At 41.7% G+C, this 13,078-nt stretch overlaps 1 protein-coding gene across 1 annotated transcript in view; it reads right to left on the reverse strand.

Annotated features, from left to right (window-relative positions):
- Window positions 1-13,078, reverse strand: part of LOC124286728 (proto-oncogene tyrosine-protein kinase receptor Ret-like) — a 101,101-nt gene that overhangs the window by 61,306 nt on the left and 26,717 nt on the right. The window contains 1 exon segment of the mRNA XM_046723153.1: window positions 3,201-3,449. Within this exon segment, the coding sequence (XP_046579109.1) occupies window positions 3,201-3,449 (249 nt within the window).

The raw sequence follows: 13,078 nt of genomic DNA on the forward strand, positions 1-13,078 counted from the left end.
GAGCGTGAAAGATCCAGGAAAAATATCTATTATCGTTGAATTTCATACTTTTGTTCTACATTATCATAGAGCTCATAGATAAGGGAAGTTATAACCATGGACACAAAGCGTATATGTAATTAAACAATCGGAGCTAAAGTAAAGATTGAACATGAGCTATAAGTTAAGGTTTCGATAATATTGTGTTAATTACCATTAATGAGTAATATTTTGCGGCATATATAACTGAGTTTAGACCAGATAAACCACTGATTGATGTTGTATGCAACGTCCCATGCTGCCGTTGACGTCGTTACCTTATCATACCAGTAACTGAGCCAAACATCTGTCGCTGAGAAACTCATGTAACCAGATTTCTCCATGGACGACTGGTATGATCTTGTCTGCTGACACGTCACGCCCAAAGTCAATCTGTTTACTTGATGCTAGAATGTCGGCGTCACAGGGATACTCTTAAAAAAGTGAGAATGAAATGATTCCGCCACAGCCTGCATGGCAACCTTCTATCCGTCATCCACTGATAGTCTGTTCTGTTTGCATGTTTACTGTACAAACAGACACTCATTATTAACAGTTGATAAGACAGTAACTGTTATTCATCTCACTTGACAATGACACAGCGAAAGTCACTAAATCATGGATGGGTTGATCGTCAATGTGGTTGTCAAACTCAGCTACTCTACTTATATAACGGTAAATTACCGACGGATCGTAAATTACAAACGGAAAGAATGCGGTAAAGACGTTTTTTCCCTTTCTTTTGACTTCAAAATGTGACGCGTGTTGTTTGAATGGTCAATGTTAACAAAGTTCAAACTATATTGTACGTTGTGAATCTAGGTACAACGGGCATGTTCGGATGCACCTCACAAAATGTGGAATGTTGGCACCAAAAGCTGCATCTACTGGACATTGCTCGTCATTAAGTTGGCCTTCTTAAATTCACCCTTCTTTACATACAGTCTGATGACGAGTTTTACTCACGCTGAATCTTCACACATGGATCCAAATATGACACAAATGAGAGGTCAGAGGTCTCCTTTATTTTCTGTTCAGGTGGGTATCAATGGAAGGTAACTGGTACTGGAACGATATCAGAGTATTGCTATGCCTGAAGATAAACGCCTACTTTGGAGAAACTTTCCCGCCCCATAAAAGCCAGGATTAAAGAATACATACCATCTACCACCAAAGTCGCCCGACAATCAAGGCGCATCCAACCACATCCTCATGGTCCAAACAACAAACATGAAGACCAATCTACAAATCTTAACAAGCACTCATCCTGACGTCACCAAAGAAAACTGACAAAGACACTCAGTTCATATCCGCCGACAGGATACATCATCATACCACCTGCCCACAATTAATTGATAAAAATTAGCGCTCCAGCTACAATCTCTAATAATACCCATCAGCACTGCATAGTCTGTACCCCGCCACGTGCAACTGACTTCCGGTTGTTACTGTTGATAAAAAATATCCATTGTTGTTGTTGTTGTTGTTGTTGTTGTTGTTGTCTTTTAAACATAAGATAATGAATGTTTTTGGTTAATCCATATTAGATGTATACAAATCTGTTATTAGACCAACGGTATAAGAATCTATACCGAAACGCGTACGAAGTATCATAATAAAATAAAAAGAAAGTTTTCACCCATAACATTTTTGCATTTTTGTTACTCACCATCTTCTAAAATGCCATTTGCAAACTTGAGTAGAACTTTCCATTTATAATGCTATCAGAGAAGAAGAACATTTCTTTTTTCTAAGCAAACCGCAGACGGTATTTTGACCAATTGTCCCAAAGCACTGAAGAAAGATATTTACTTATATCTTTGGCCACGTGTACCACGCGAAGTACGAAATGCCCATGGGTCGAGGAGTGAAAGTTTCCTGAAGTGTTCTTGTGGGGTTACATCACGCAAATATGTAACGTTGTTTTAGTGTCAACAGGGTATCCACTTGTCCCAAACACTCATGGTGAATATAGAGAAACATAGAAAGCCCGGGCTTGACTATCCTCAGAAACAACAACAAATACAGCTTTGACATTTATATGAATGGATAACTTTATATTTGTAGTGTCACTAGGTGTTTGCGAAATGGGTAAACATGACGAATTTGTCTAACTAACTATATTTTGACTGACGCTGAACACCAGTACTGCTGCCATGCGACGGTGGCCTGTATACAAACCAGACAATCAAGTGATCGATGAACCGGAATATTCGGTTATAAAATTTGAAATTACGACTTCAGTGTAGAAGTACAGATACTCAGGGACTTCAGTTATTCCGTGACAGGATTAATTAATTTTGGAAGCAGGAATTTGGTGGTACGTGTGTGCCTCTTCCTCAGGTACCATCCTGGACTTTCATGTGGCACATTTAGTATGTCACTTACACCAAGTTTGTATTTGAAACGATTAATACAGTGATGCTTCCATATAATGGTTGTGTCGTTTTAGGCCTTGCCAGTCGGAACAACCACCATCTGTACATGGAGGACAGTCAGACAGAGGATTGGATAGTGTGAGTTAATTCCTATTCTGTTTAGTCTTTTTCAGTTTTTGCATTCTACCAATGGCAACATCACGAAATGAAACTTTTGTCCTTTGGTCCGTTGATTCGCTTACGCTTAGACAGCAAGGTGATTTTTCAGCTTTGATCACATATGATAGTATGTTCCTCAAATTATTTTGGTCCATATATGAATTACTGACGAGTGAGTGAGTGTGTTTAGTTTTACGCCGCACTCAGCAATATTCGAGATATATGGCGGTGGTCTGTAAATAATCGAGTCTGGACCAGACAACCCAGGGATCAACAGCATGAACATCGATCTACGCAAATGGGATACGACATGTGTCAACCCAGTCAGCGAACCTGACCACCCGATCCCGATAGTCGTCTAGCATGGATTACTGAAGATCAATTCTAACCCGGACCTTCACGGATTGAACAACCTGGATCAAATGAAATTGGTGGTGGGTCCCGAAATTTATAATATAGTGGTACATTTTTGGAAATTGATTATTGTCAGAGAATGTTGCTTGAATCTAAAGGTATTTTATTATCAACCACGGGTTTTTTTAGTCCAGATTTGCTACATTAGAGATATAACGTGAAATTGCTTCACCATGAAACAGCTCGCCTGTCTCTGTCAGAACAGCTAACGTTTGGTATGTCTTCACCTACCCTTGCTGCGGGTTTCCTCGCTGACGCCGATCACCTTAACCTCCCCTGACACGTGATCAATGTCAACCAGCCGTGACACCTCACCTGTGTAGTCGTGAGCCCAGTACATGACGTACTTTATGCTGTGTTCGTCACAGTATGAGGTAACATTGTTCAGTACAAACACACGGCCGATGATGGTATTATGTGGAGCACCTGGTGGTAATGTGAACCTGTACATCCGCTGGGGGAAATAGAGTCCCCAGATGCCTGAAATGTAAAGATACATCCATTATTTTATGCTCTGTACGTCAGTGTTTACCTGAACACAAACAGAAACATATTAGATATTAAATTTGTCTCTGTTGGGTCAAATACTGAAATATCATCCACATGTCAACCATTAACATTTTGAAGCTTCACTGATGTTATGACGATGATCAAACAACCTTTCAGAAAGAGCCTCTGAAGGCTACATAGAAAGAGCATGCTCGATCGTACCCCAGCAGTGTTGAGATACACTCTCCAACAGCTAGAGCTGCTGGATTAATGCAAGTTGACTATTGGGAAGTTATTCTTCTGAGTCCACACACCATGTGGATATAATTATATGTCAGTCTGAATTGTTTACATATGTATGACAATGCAGCAAATGAGGCGGTTTCGCTGTTCTTGTGATTCTGGTTTATGTGTCTAAATCAGTGGAATGCAACTGGCCAGCTTATTGTTATTCAACGACATCACATCAACTACATATTTGAAGCCATCTATGGTGTCTTGTTTTCACTTTGCATATACATGAACAAACGGGTCAGCAGGAAGGGGGCACAGTTTTACATAGATTTTATCCGTGAGGAAGTCCAGCACATCAGTACACGTCATATGACATTTGCTTTCATTTCTGACAAATTGTCCTGAAGGAACAGAATGCGCTGCATTACATATCTATTGCTGTCAATATCTGATACCCACATGTCGTCATATCCCAACTGCGAAGATCGATGCTCACGATGTCAGCCACTGGACAGACTATTCCAGGCTCAATTATTTACATGCGGCGGCGTTAAACAACAACAAACATTGGTAGATTGGCGGGTTTATCAATTAAACAACAACGCTGACTACTACGGTCTGAATTCGGTTAATGCCTCTATGATTTGACTTATACATATACAGAAAGAAACATAAAGGCACATAAAGAAACTGTGCATACAAAAACTTAAAATCTAAATTTATCAAACCTGTGTAGACACATAAGGATTTCAACTCAGAGATTAGTGACATGTATCCAACATGCATGCACGTGCCACGTTCCGTGACGTCAGTGGGTTCGTCCTTGAGACGTGCAATACGTTGTTGCACGTGCATTCCGGGAAAGAGAAACAGAGCAAATGAATGCCACACAATAATGTCACTGTCGAAAGCTCAACCCCTGCCCTTGCGATCGTTCTAAAAATTAAACGGCTATTGAAATGCATAGCATGCCAAGGCTCACGTCTGCACAACGTCATGAGGCCATTGCGATGGTCCGTTAGGGAATGTCTCAACGACAAGTGGCTGCACATTCCCACTGCCACCGGAACACCATTTCTGCACTGGTGAGACACAAATGACGTCATCGATCGGCCACGTTCTGGACGTCCACGTGTAACAACGCCAAAACAGGACAGATGGATAAGGTGACCCATCTTCGTCACAGGTTTCAGACTGCAGTGATGACTGCCCGAACCATCCCAGGACTTCGCCGTATCCACCCCAACACAGTTCGACAACGTTTACGTCATCACGGGATCAAACCACGACGTCCCGCCATACGGCCTATCCTGACACAACGTCATCGACAAGCTCGCCGAATGTGGTGCCGAAACATGTCCGCAGACCCTTGTTTTGGTGGAGAAATGTTGTTTTTACAGATGAGTCCAGGTTTAACATTTCCCATAGTGATGGACGTCAACGTGCCTATAGACGTGTGGGAGAACGTTATGCGCAGGCCTGTGTCTTGGAAAGGAATCGCTTTGGTGGTGGTTCCGTGATGATTTGGGGTGGAATAACAGCACGCCAAAGAACTCCTTTGGTGATTGTTAAGGGCAACTTAACTGGTGTGGGCTACAGGGATCAGATTCTTCGACCTGTGGCAATTCCTTTTCTGCAACGTTATGGCCCTGGGTTAACATTCCAACAGGACAATGCCCGCCCTCATACGGCAAGGGTTTCTATGGATTTCTTGCAACACCACAACGTTGACTTACTGCCTTGGCCTGCAAATTCACCGGATCTCTCCCCGATAGAGCATGTTTGGGACGAGATGGATCGACGTCTACGCCGTCTTCCTCATCCGCCAGATAACGTCCTTGACCTTGCAACAGAACTTGAGAGAATTTGGCGTGACATCCCACAAGCCTTCCTTGCACGTTTGATAGGCTCTATGCGTCGTCGATGCACTGCTGTTCTCAATGCCGATGGTGGACATACCCGTTATTGAGCTTGTGACATGGTCGTTTGACCCCTGTCCCGCTTGTGGACTCGTGACGTCATTGTGATTGACTTTTCAATTGAAATTCTCCCTCCATTAAAGTTTATATGTACCTTTGACATTGTTATCGTACTTATCAACTGGGATAATATTTTGACAATGCACAGTTTCTTTATGTGGCTAGTATATTATACACATAGCAAATGGATGACCAGAATGGAGTACTGTCGGAAATAGAAAAAAACTGTTTTTAGGCTCTTACTCTGTATCCCTAAAATTTACACAACTGCAAATAGCATATGTCGAAATAACCCACTTCGGCCTAACTTGGCATTCAGTGGGATGCGTAATAGGATATCCAGAAAAGCATGTTTACTCGTAAAATCGGGCAAAACTTAGAAAAAATACGAATAGCTGCTGAAAACAATAGATCAGACTATAGATGGCAATTAGGTCGCTCAGCCAGGTATGACGACGGACCGTCGACTCACCTGGCATGAAATGCATGTGCTGCCTACAGGCGCCCAAGGGTCATCTCAAAGATATTTTGTGCTTTTTCATGTGTGTTGACTATGCCTCATCTATTGATTAACAGCTTAAGTGTCTTTCTTTCATAAAGTTTATGTTGAGATATGTAAAAGAGTTTGATACCTGATAACCATAGAAACGCATCGTATTAAATGTCTCAAAATATATAGGTGGCATGACCACCCGATCGCGAAGATCGACAGGACTGGATATTATTTGTAAATTGTTATGACATGCCGTGTACTTCCCCAGTATAATTGCCCTAAAGGATTATCGTATCTTAGCTGATATCTCTATCCCCAAGCCCGACCCCAACGATCGTCTGCGACACCCGTCCAGGTTTTGCTTTTGAGACGAACCCTCCTATCTGTTTCTTTTTATAGTGACAGTGAGACTCCATGGTAGCTACATCCTTAATAGTTTCAGCATGAAAGTTATTATTTTTTACGCCAGCTATCGTTTATAATGAAGCTACGTCTAATTTCAAATTGGTCACTTAAAAAGTGTCCTTTATAATACAATATCGTCGCACACTAATTTGCATACAGCCATGGTCTGTTCCAAATAATTCGTTTTGGACTTAGAAAAAAATCGCATTGCTCATTTCTGCACTAATCTCTCCTCAGTAAAGTCCTTTTTCTACGTTTCTTGTGTCCCTACCATTGAGACTGTAGTTAGGCCGAACTTAGTTTAAGAGATATTTCACACTTGCACATATCAACTACATAAATTGTAGAGATAAATGAGAAAATACAGTTTTTTTCTATTTCCGACAGTACTATACATGAACAATTACCCATGCGGTCGCGGTACACAGCCTGGCCAATCAACGTATTTAATCACACAAGTAGTGAGTTAGGTTTTACGCTGAAATTGAAACGGGGCCTTACGTGACGAGAAAACGCTTTAACCACTAAACTACCCCACAGCCCCTACGCCAAATAAAAGAGAGTAAATCTATTCTAAACAAAGTCTCCACCACGCACGCACGCACACACACACACGCACGCACGCACGCACGCACATACACGCACGCACGCACGCACGCACACACACACACACACACACAAACACACACACCTTTCCTCAAACTGAGAATACTTGGAAAATCATTCAAACCGACAGCTCTCTATGTCTTGTTAGTAGCTTTTCATTCTTTTCAATTCACTCAGTTCCGGAACGTTTTGTTAAGAATAAAGCTTGATAACGGCGGTAGCATCAACGCCGAAGCGTCGTATATATTGTAATAAGAGCTTCAAAAATGTTCCTCTTTATCATACCAGCTTCTAAATGCCACTTAAGCGGAACATTCCGTTCCATTCTTCAACGTTAACTTGACCTGCTGTGCGCCACCTACGTGCGCCACGGCATGGACATGGCTATGAAGGTTGAAGCAGGAGACCTTCCACAATGTACAAATTGTTGCGTGACATGAACGATGTAGAAAATAGCCCTTACTCTGTTGCAATACATATTGATGATTTTCGAATGGCCGATTACAGAAGCCATGGCGACTGCGGAGAAAATAGCCACCATTCGTCTAGGCCGTAAAGGTAGACGGTAATAAGGGCTTTACACAAGAAATAGAGCGGAAAAATGTCAATAGGTGTAAACCCAAGGTAAACCATTCACATCTATATACAAGGAATTATGTTCTGGGTTGAGCTTAAAACGTACTTATCCAAAGAAAGATAATACGCATATAATATCATAACCAGTAACACGTGAGTGAGAGTGAGACATTTAAAATTTACACAGTATATTGTTCTGATGTGCCGATCTTGGACTGCAGTGGTGACTCGAGGTCTGCCTGTACGGGGAGGTCATTTGTTTTACCTGTTTGGTCGTAACGAGCTGCAAGCCGTGATATCGTCCTCAGACTAACATTCAGACGCCTGGCAACAGAAGATTGGTAATCTCCAGCGTGCATTCTTTCAATGGCGATTTTCCTTGTTGCAGCCTCAAGACGTGGCGTAGTGATTTGACCTTGAAACTCCTTCAAAACGAATGCCGATTTCCGAAAGTAATCTGGATTTTTATAGTCAGACAGTGCATGCTCTTTGCTGCTCAGTTCCAACTGGAAGGTGAATTTTGTTGAGTTGTGGCGATGCGTTTTTAATCCTTGTAAGTGATCTCATCAAAATAAACCTTTTCAGGTAAAGTTGAATTTGTACTTGTGCAATTGTGTAAAATCATGCTATCAACACTTTTGCTGCATATTTTGACGATTGTAATTAATAGGTTTTAAAAAATACAAAACGCCTATGTGTTTCTTTTTTGGGATAGTATATTATTATTATGATCATTATCCACCTGACGAAGGGGTAAGAACTAGCCCAGAAACGTTATGAAACATAAATCAAGAAGTTGTTATCCATAAGATTTGTCTTGTATTACCAACCATGGGTTTACCAGTCTCAAACCATCCTAGAAGAGTCTCATGACAAACCTCACACGCTGAATATAAATGATCACTACAGTTTGGGAATACTTGGTCCAATCCGATATTTCATCGTTATTGCTAAGGAAGTTTGTTTTAGAAAATGAGCTTCCGTCCCGCAATGCATGCCGGACTAGCTCCTGTAATTATTTGTGACATAGTCATTCCAGATGACACAACACAACTGGCATACACATGAAATAGAGAAAAAAATAACTTACTTCCTGTGACAAAAACGGTATAAATCAAACCCGGAGGTTAATTGCACTTTCCCTGTGGTATCTCGACCAGGAGCAATTAATCATGCAGCCTAGCGATGAAGAACGACCCTGTACGCTGGAGGCTAATGAAACAAACCTTTCACAAACAAGATAACATCTAGATTGCAAAGACCTGACGGCGTATGGGTATCATCACTACTTCTGTAGATTTCCATTAATATCGAAACTAACATGCTTATTAAATGGATCGCTTCCTATAAAATCCTATTAAACTAATACCTTTCACAAATATCCGACGCGCAGCACTCCGTTATTTTCTACTTAATGTGAGAAATTGGAAATACATCCACTGATATTCAATGGTCAGTTGATACGTTCTTCCAGGAACTGGCGTTTTCCTTTGGTGCTATTACCTGTCACACAGATGATATTGAGCAATGCGGTGCGAACGTCGTGTCGCCATTGCATACAACAGTCAGTACAACATAGCATGTGTAGGTGAAGCCGCGTTTCCAAACATTAATGACCAAAACTGCCTGAGAAACACTTCTTATGTTAACTATATAAGAAGGTGTTGTCTTTGTACGTGTTATGTGTCATTAGAACGCAACGAATATTACCTAAAGGCGTCACGTCGCATCCATGTATCCTGTTACGAGTAATTGACCAGCCCCAGCACGCTCCCTACTTTCTAATACTCCAAATGCATTCCTACAAAACGTTATTTTGTGGACAATATTTGGCAAAGTTTCAAAGAGTATAGGAATATTTTTTTGTAAATGTAATAGCGACTTTTCCACTGTTTCGTCACGTGTCGCCATGTCTCAGTGTGTCAGTGTATCCTCAGATCAACAACTATCAGTTCCAACCACGCGCTTTTCCGGCAAACCTTTAAATTATTCAGTTTAGTTTTAAAGCAAAGTTCTGTCGTGTCGATTACATAAACTGAAATGCATATTGGTGCTAAAGTAGATATGAATAACTAATACTCGAGTGTCCAACGATATGCAATTATGAGTGAGTGAGTGAGTGAGTTAAAATTTAACGTCACCTCGGCAATATTTCAGCCATATAGTGACGAGAAATGTTGGGCATACACAATAAATACAAGTAGGTAAATAACCAGTCATCGACGGACTGTAAAATTACTAGAGTATCACAGATATGGATATAAAACTAGCATAGAACACTAAAACATTTTAATTAAAGGAGACAATACAATATAAAACACGGGTTATATATCGCCAACAACTGAAGGTAGATCACCATACTTGGAACCATGGGGACTTACATTACTTTTGCTACCTGCATGGACCCTAGTTGGATTTACACCATCCCTTCAGCCGCTTGCGATGGCAGGAAAATTTAGCCGAAATTTAAAATAACAAAAATACTACGATTAATAGGTATGGTTGAGCGAAATTGACTTGGAGAGTTTTGGGGACTTACGTATCCTCTCAGAGCAATTATTACGTTACAAATGATGTATGAGACATGTAATGCTATATCTTACATACAAACATTTTGGTTACATCAGTAGGAACCCCACAATGCAACCAATACCAGAAGATCCCACTGACATGTAGGTCTGTGTAGGGGTCACATGGCGATTGTAACGCTACATCTTCGCGGTATCAAATCTTATCTGTGTTAATTTGCCTTCAAAGCTTCAGCAGAAACGTTCTATTCCATCTTCTATTCCAACTATGAACGCTCTGTATGGTTATCGGCTGGGACCAAGCCTGGATCCAATTGTATGAACCAGGTTCCGAGAACAAATGGTGACAGTGATATGAAAGGATTACAAAAATAAGAAGAGCACATAAATTTATTATACTGCGCTTTGAATGCGATTGTTTTTCAGAGGATATTCCTCTTACACTCTACTACACTTCCTACTGTGCTACCAGCCCGGCGGACCGTTTGGCCCCTATAAATACACATGCTGCAGGGGCAGTTATTAATCTCACTACAATGAATCCTATGTAGCTGCTTGAATATTGACATGCTTGACATGGAGAAAACCGGCTTGTGCACACAGTATGCTCTGAATAAATCACCGAATGCGTATCCTTGACTACGGGCACGACAAGCGAAATAGAATAAAACACTTCGAGGTAACTGTTCCACATTGTTTCCTATTTCTGTGACAAAAGCTGTCTATGCCAAGTACAAGTGGCCATGTACAGATGACACTGACAGGGTAGACGCTGTTGGTTACAACATTGACCTGGGGCATAATACCATCGTTTAAACTGAATCACATCCTGCAACCACGTGTGTGACAGTCACGGTGTACAGGGACACCCGGATGTGGTAGTGTCACGTAGGTGACAGTCACGGTGTACAGGGACACCCGGATGTGGTAGTGTCACGTGGGTTACAGTCACGGTGTACAGGGACACCCGGATGTGGTAGTGTCAAGTGGGGGCCAGTCACGGTGTACAGGGACATCCGGATGTGGTAGTGTCACGTGGGTGACAGTCACGGTGTACAGGGACACCCGGATGTGGTAGTGTCACGTGGGTTACAGTCACGGTGTACAGGGACACCCGGATGTGGTAGTGTAACGTGGGTTACAGTCACGGTGTACAGAGACACCCGGATATGGTAGTGTCACGTGGGTTACAGTCACGGTGTACAGGGACACCAGGATGTGGTACTGTCACGTGGGTTACAGTCACGGTGTACAGAGACACCCGGATGTGGTAGTGTTGCGTGGGTTACAGTCACGGTGTACAGAGACACCCGGATGTGGTAGTGTCACGTGGGTTACAGTCACGGTGTACAGAGACACCCGGATGTGGTAGTGTCACGTGGGTTACAGTCACGGTGTACAGGGACACCAGGATGTGGTAGTGTCACGTGGGTGACAGTCACGGTGTACAGAGACACCCGGATGTGGTAGTGTTACGTGGGTTACAGTCACGGTGTACAGAGACACCCGGATGTGGTAGTGTCACGTGGGTTACAGTCACGGTGTACAGAGACACCAGGATGTGGTACTGTCACGTGGGTGACAGTCACGGTGTACAGAGACACCCAGATGTGGTAGTGTCACGTGGAATCGAACCCGGGTTTTCGGCGTCATGAGCGAACGCTTAAACCACTAGTCTATCCCTACGCCCCAAGAACAAAATATTTACCAAGTCAAAGTTATAGAAGTATATACCTCTCACGTAATATCAAAGTTATCGGAGTTATGGCATCTTGCCGTTGTTTGTTTGGTGCTGTGTTTTAAGCAAACGCGAAGCCTATAATCACTTTAGCATATTGTAGGTAGTCTTCACCTGTTCCGTGATCGCCCGTTTGTAACTAACTACAACAGCACGCTTTAGCTCAAGTCACATATATTGGAATGTTAACACGATGAATGTGACACGAGTAGGAATCACCAACAAATGAATTATTTCTATGTTAGAAAATAAAACATATACATTTTAGAATTAATGCGCAAATAATTACTTAACAATGAGAATGAATGACTGGGTGATATTTAAATGAACACAGGGAATGGCCTCAACTGGCTTCAAGATTCGAAGTGAGGTGAAATTAGGCGCACTGAAACATATTTCGCTCATATGACGACGTGCATGCGTGTGCTTGTTCTAGCCCAAGCTGGTTTTATAGTGCTAGCTCACTGAGATACCATGCCGCAGTTAAGCATGAATACCCCACTCAGACACATCATACTGACTTTTCTATTGCACCTACGTGCATCAAAGGAACAAATGGATTTGTCTACATCTTGTGAATATAATTCGAATGTTTGTATGGTGAAGGTCACTTTAGATGCTAAACTGTCACTGTCAGTAATCTATCACGACCTTTTGAGCGGACTAAAAATGCAAATATTATATTATCTCTCAATTCCAACTTATTTTCTGTCTGTCAGTATCAAACGGAAACGAGTAACATTTGACAGTTTATATTCTACCAAAATACATTCTATCTCATCCTTTGAGCATGTGCACATAAGGAGTACGTGGATTTGTCTACATCTTGTGAATGGGAATCGGGTAGTCACATGTAAAGGTGCTATCTACATGCGATTATGCTCATATCAACTCACATATCTATATGACTTTATAGCAAATACTTTAGAAAATGAAAAAGAAGTAACGGACGTTTTCTGTGACATTAGTAAAGCTTTTGACAAAGTGGCACAAAGGTATATTGTTTAAATTATAGGCTTATGGAATACGTGGTAGCTTAATTGAATGGTTTCGCAGTTATC

The sequence above is a fragment of the Haliotis rubra genome, unplaced genomic scaffold (genome assembly GCF_003918875.1).
Source record: "Haliotis rubra isolate DU_JTF1 unplaced genomic scaffold, ASM391887v1 Scf39, whole genome shotgun sequence".
Lineage (NCBI taxonomy): Eukaryota > Metazoa > Mollusca > Gastropoda > Lepetellida > Haliotidae > Haliotis > Haliotis rubra.